General features: G+C 36.3%; 1 protein-coding gene across 5 annotated transcripts in view; it reads left to right on the top strand.

Annotated features, from left to right (window-relative positions):
* Positions 1-6,267, top strand: part of MAPK8 (mitogen-activated protein kinase 8) — a 135,855-nt gene extending 129,588 nt beyond the window's left edge. The window contains exons 10-11 of one of the 5 annotated variants that reach the window (XM_006874609.1): positions 2,441-2,518; positions 5,750-6,267. In XM_006874609.1, the coding sequence (XP_006874671.1) occupies positions 2,441-2,518; positions 5,750-5,895 (224 nt within the window). In that variant the 3' untranslated portion in view covers positions 5,896-6,267. Of the gene's footprint in view, positions 1-2,440; positions 2,519-5,744 lie in introns of all 5 variants that reach the window. The other 4 variants (XM_006874611.1, XM_006874608.1, XM_006874610.1 and 1 more) reach the window with 4 other exon arrangements.
* Positions 6,268-6,655: the final 388 nt, after the last annotated feature.

Here is a 6,655-nt window from a genome sequence, read left to right as displayed (position 1 = left end):
GGTTCGCAGCCCGATTCGTAACCACTACGCTACCAGAGCTCCTTATATTCAGAGCAGTAGTTACTCTAAATACCAACAGAGAGGGAAAGAGCCTTCAAATCAAGTTTCAATGCTATCCTCTCTGCACACAGGGTAGATAGGAACTGGCAACGTAGACACTGGCTACCTAAAATGAGGGGGCAATAAAGGCACGAAGTGACTGAGTTACAAGGTTTCAAGAGGGAGCTTAGTTATAAGAGTGTGGGGGGAAAGAAAGAGTCCCCACTAAATAGCTGTCATCTTGTCTAGATGGGTCTGGTGAAAATAAATGGGAATAAGATTCGTAAGATTCAATAGTGAATAACTTATCACGATTAATCACGACTGTCATAATTGTAAAGGTAGAAGTTTTGTAACAACAAAAAAGGGGGGAGTGGTTAATCTTACTGTTCAGAAACAGAGGACCCTAGGACCATCAAGAGAGGAACGCACAAATAGAATGCAGGACCTTATCCAGAGAAGCAGCAGCACCAGAGATGGAGGCAGAGATGGGGGCATGGAGAGGGGTAGCGGCTGAGGACTCTAGATTCATCAACTAAGAAGAGAAGGACTAAGAACTGGTGGCCAGGAGCTGACTTGCAGAATGTGCCCTTTAGAGATGGAAATTATTATGTATGCCTGAGTGGGTTTTTTTGTTTGTGTGTTTTTTAAAAAGCTAAAGTGGTTAGAGAGAAATACTTTTAACTCATGGTATATGGAGGGGATTATAATCAGTGTAATGAAACAAGTTATATGAATAGTTGAATGTGAAATTGATGATGTGCCCTGTAAACTTTCACTCAATCCACAATATAAACCTTAAATTAAAATTTAAAAAAAAAAAAAAAAAAAGTGCTGGGAGGCTAAAAGGATAGCTGTAACCTGACATTCACTGAATCTTCAAAGCAGCATGGTTGTTTGTGCTATGTTTTAAACAGCTGCCTTCTCCCAAGAGAAGAAGAAAAATGATACCCAACCCTCAGAACAATAGCTGAATTCATACACTGTGCATCAAGTCACTGTGGGAATTATTCATCTGTTCCAGAGGAAAAAGGAATAACCCACATTTGTCATTATCAAAGAGAAAAGCCAAGAGCTGCCCTCGTAACTCAAACACAGAGAATACTCAGAAACTACCCGTCCCTTAGGCTTAAAAATATCCATCAAGCATCACAGTGTAACCTAGAGATGTCTTAACCTGAGTGCATCTCAGAACCTCTGCAGAGAAGTATATCCAAGGATGTACCCTAATCTGTCACTGGATTTGTATGACCAAAGATTTATGTAGTAGCTGTTGATTCAAGACAGAATGGGACTTTGTCATATGTTGTTGACTATCAACCTGAGCCTCACGTTGCCTCTTTTTAAGTAACCGGGAGAAAGAAGCCACTATATGATTCTCTGAATGTTTATACATTAATTTGGTATTTAGTGCTGTTTATAGAGGTTCAACATTCCTGGCAACTGGAGTCTCTCTCTCTCTCAGTAACTATTTTAACCTGAGCCTGTAGAAGATCCCCCACTTTGTGCCTGAAAGTAATAATGAAATACTTCCTACATAGTTTTTAGTGCTTGCTTTCCAAGCAAATGTTAATTATAATAATAAAGGGAGAGCTTTGGAAATGAGAAAAAAATAGTTAAAAATGATTCAGGATGTGTACATACTGAGCATTATTCCCATGTTTTGGATAGTAGATCTGAACTTAAAGACTTAGATGTGTTTCTCTGCTAAAGTCTATGTCTGAATCCCCATTTACTTCCTTCTTTCACATTTACAGAAAGTCTCTATTGATTTTGCCGTTTACAAAATATGAACAGTTGAAATAAGATTGTTATGTATAAGTACAGGAATTTTCTTGACAGTGATAGTATATCATGCTAGACTACTTACAAAGAGTTGAAGTATAGTTAAGTGTTTTCTTGTCCTAAGAAATAATATTTATATTCTGTCCTGATTAAAGCAAACTTTCACATACTCGTGGATTTAAATCTTTTTACAGATATTTGCCTAGCACCTACTAATCTAGGGGCTCAAAAAGTAGAAATTAATAAGACATGTTTCAAACTCTCATAGAGACAGATAAACAAGAATTTCTAGTACAGACTAGTAAGTAGCATGATACGTTGTAAACAAAATGATAGAGGATAAAAATGATAAAGCTTCTAACCCTAGCTCTATCCTAAACTTGAGCACTAACAACTACAGCAGAGATTTTCATTTCCTTCAGTATAACTCACAGTTGAGGATCAAGCAATTGATATTAACATCTCTGAATCTTAGACTGATACTCTGCCATTGTAGTGACACTATTAAATGTCATTGAATGACGTTATTTGATGTATGTAAAATGTTTCACTTAAAACATATGTAACTTGTGAATACTGGATCTTAGACTTTGATTTTTGTTCATCTGATTTTCAGAGTTGATATACAAGGAAGTTATGGACTTGGAGGAGAGAACCAAGAATGGAGTAATACGGGGTCAGCCCTCTCCTTTAGGTTGGTTACAATATAAGCTTGGATAAGATTGCAATTTACTTACTGTTTTGTAATCTTCAGTAGAGATGAAGCTTATAGTTCTTTCCGTATTTACTAAGTTTATTTGAAATTTAATAAGTACAATTTGAGTAGTTACATTAGAAATATGTTGTTTTGTGCTGCTGAGTCTGTTTTAACTCATAGCGAATCTGTATAGGGTATCCAAGAGTGGCTGGTAGATTTGAACTGCATACTTTGCAGTAACCAGTCCAGTGCTTATCTTACCAGTGCTCAAAAAGACATTAATACACCCATATACTAATACTATTATACTCATGTGTCTGAAACTGACTTTATGTAATATGCCTTTTCCTATGATATTGGCATTTCTTTGTAGGTTAGAATCTTAATCTTTCTCAAAATTCAATATGCTTTCCTTTCAGTGATAGTAATAGCAAGCAAAAGCTTCACTGCCGGATTTGGTACATGTGATGGTAACATTCCATCACCACTTTGGTAGTCTTTAACTTGAGGCAGTAACATTAAAACCGCCATTCTTCTACTAGAAGAAAACTGGTGTGAGGGAGTTAGTAACTATCTTTTATTATATGTTGACCTTATATTTAACTGTAGTATTTGTAAAAGTTATAAAGAGCTAAGGTAAAAATTTAACTTACAAGGAACCATGTACATATTAAACAATGCTACATTGCAGACACTTTTAGGTAGTTTAAAGTATAATTTCAGATCCCCATTTCATTTTACTATTGTTGTTATTACTGTTAAGTGCCATTGAGTCAGTTCTGACTTACAGCAACCCTGTATAGGGTTTTGAAGGAGCGACTGGTGAGTTTGCAGTCCAGTGCATTAACCCAAGCACTACACTATATATATGGTGTGGTGTATATATAATATATATATTGTATAATGTATTGTGTGTGTGTATATATGCATATATGGTGTGGTGCTGTGGACACTGTGGGTTAATGTGCTGTACTGCAAGGTCGGTTTGAATGGCAAGGTCGTTGGTTTTATATATAGGTTACATATATGATAAATATGTTATATATATTATGTAATTGTTTAAATTTTTATAGCTGCTTATGAAATTTTTTGTTATACTTCAGAGTTTTGTTATTTAAATTATTGATAGAAATGCAGCCTTCCAAATTATGATATTGTTGGTGGTGTTAACTGCCATAGAGTCAGTTCTGACTCAGCAATCCTGTATAGGGTGTTTGAGGAGGAGCGCATGGGTTTGAACTGCTAACCTTGTGGTTCAGGTTCAAACCAATGTTTCGGTCCAGTGCTCATCCTACAGCACCATACCTGAAGATAAGACATATTTAAAGTTTTGTTGCTGCTTATGACATGTTTTGTTACACTTCAGAGTTTTGTTATTTAAATGATTAATCAGGAATGCAAGTTTCCAAATTATAATATTGTTGTTGTTGAGTGCAGTCAAGTCAGTTCTGACTGATAGTGACCCTGTTTAGGGTTTCCAAGGAGCCTGAACTACCCATCTTGTGGCTAGCAGTCTCGTGCTTATCTTACAGCACCATACCATGACTTCTGTATTATTAAATTATAATATATCGTTGTTGTTGTTAAGTGCAGTTGAGTTGGTTCCAACTCATAGTGACCCTGTGTAGGATTTCTCATGAGCTTAAGCCACTGGCCTTGCAATTCAAACCAACCTTGTGGTCCAGTGCTTTATCCTACAGTGCCACACCAGGACTCCAAATTATAATGTTGTTGTTAAGCGCCATCGATTCAGTTCCAACGTATAGCGACCCTGTGTAGGGTTTCCAAGGAGTGTCTGGTGAGCTTGAACCGCCAACCTTGCAGTTCAAACCGACCTTGCAGTCCTATGCATTAACCTGCAGCACCATAATATAGATCCTGTTAAAAATGTAGATGAATTTTTGACAGCTTTTGGGAATTTAAAGGAGCCCTGTTAACCAATGTTCAGCTGCTAGCAGAAAGGTGACAATTCAAGCCCACCAGCCACGCCACAGGAAGAAGATGTGGCTGTTTGCTTCCATCAATATGTGCAACTTTGGAAACTCTCAGATAGCTCTACTGTATCCTGTAGGGTTGCTTTGAGTTGAAATCAACATGACAGTAGTGCGTTTGGTAGCATAGTGGTTACCAGTTGGCTGCCTAACCTCAAGGTCAGCAATTCAAAACTACCATGGAGAGAAAAGCTGAAGCTCTCTACTCCCATAAAGATGTACAGCCTCGGAAACCTTATGCTGGATCACTAGGAGTTGGAACCGACTCCATGGCACACCACAACCAGGAACTTAAGGGAATAAGAATAAGGCTATCGATTTTGGAAATGGCCTCTCTGTAAATTAAATATAACAAACTGAAAGCTATATTACAAATGTTTTAATAGTATGGTTCATCAATCAACTTTGTATTACTATTCAAGATTGTGACCCATGTGACAGACTAGAACAGAAGCCCAGGGTGCTTTTTACAGGAGCAGGTTACCAGGTTTGGCTCCTGTGAAACCACCAGCACTCCTGTTTACTAGTTGTTATAACCTAACTGCTCGCAATGGAGCCTTGGGGAATATTTGGATACTCTCTTACTAAGTAAAGTTGTACTTTAGCATATCATAAATGTCAAGATATTTGAGTTACTCAGAAAAGGATTGTGAGAATGATTGTACAACTCGAAGGATTTAATCAGTGTCACTGAATTGCACATATAAAAACAGTGGAATTTGTGTGTTTTGTGTGTATATTCTTAACAATAAGATAAAATTTTTAAATAATTATTTCCTGTAGTGCAATAGTTTTTAATTTTTTGAACCGTATAACCTTGAGAGATCTTCTTTCCAACAAAATTCAGAAACAGACAGTTTTGTATTTATTTTCAAGAGTTCATTTCACATGCAACATGAAGTCCAGTATAGGTCTTGCTATTTCTAAATATGAACTGGTCTCAAAATTCTTGTCTTAAATTAAATAACAAATTAGTTGTTATTTGTTTACTTGTTAGAAAAAAACGAAACTCCAAATGTTTAGATATTTTCAGGATAACCCCATAACTTGCAATGAAAAAGTGTTAAGTTACACATGTGTTGAATATCACAAGTGTCTTTCATAATAGCATTGTTGAATAAGCTTTCTAAACCCAAGAGAAAAACTATTAACCACTAGTTGTAGTTAGTACAGTGCAAGGAACTCAACCTACAACTCTGTCTACAACTGATTTGCTTTTTTGTTTCTCATAGCACAGGTGCAACAGTGATCAATGGCTCTCAGCACCCATCGTCATCGTCGTCTGTCAACGATGTATCTTCATTGTCAACAGATCCAACTTTAGCGTCTGATACAGACAGCAGTCTAGAGGCATCATCTGGTCCTCTGGGATGTTGCAGATGATTACTTGGGTCTTGGGAGTGGGAGATGGGGGTATCATTTAGTCATTGATTGAACTACTTTAAAAATAATAATTCAGTGGTCTTATTTTTGAGTGATTTTTTTCAAAAATGTAGAATTCATTTTCTAGTACAGTAGTTTTGTTTTGTTTTTTCCCCAAGAGCTGTAATTTAAAACTTAAGTTGTATTTTAAACAGCGATGAAACTATTGTGTGTGTGTGTGGGGGGGGGGTGCTATAATTAACTGTATATGTAACCCCAATTATTTTATCATGGTTTCAAATTTTGCATATTTGCTTATTTTATGCTGCTGTTTTGTTTTGTTTTTTACTGAATTTGTAAGATTTTTGTTTATCAAAACAGCCATTATATGGTTTTTGTGATATTGCCTCCTATATCATGAATTATTTAAGATTTTATTGTTCTTTTAGAATTTACTTCAGATGTTTTGTTCTTGATGCTATCCTTCAGTGTTATGTACTTATTAATGAAATAACCCCTGAAGAGTAAGGGAAAATAGCCTGTACCCAATTATATTCAAGAATAACTACTGTAAATTATGAACATGTTAAGAATTCTCCAATAACTGCTACTTGCCAATCCTAATCTAGTTACAGCTGGTAGACTCTCTCTGACTTTTGACAAAGTTCCTGTCATCTAAATGACAGAATAGCTCAGAGCATGTCTTTGAAGATGCTGAGCATCTATCACTTCCTTGTCTCCCCTTACCCCAGCCACAAAAGTAAAGTAAGAAGAACATGGT

Source organism: Chrysochloris asiatica, unplaced genomic scaffold (assembly GCF_000296735.1).
Source record: "Chrysochloris asiatica unplaced genomic scaffold, ChrAsi1.0 scaffold00289, whole genome shotgun sequence".
Taxonomy (NCBI): Eukaryota; Metazoa; Chordata; class Mammalia; order Afrosoricida; family Chrysochloridae; genus Chrysochloris; species Chrysochloris asiatica.
Note: the sequence above shows the minus strand (reverse complement) of the source record. Positions and strands in the feature narration are given on the sequence as shown.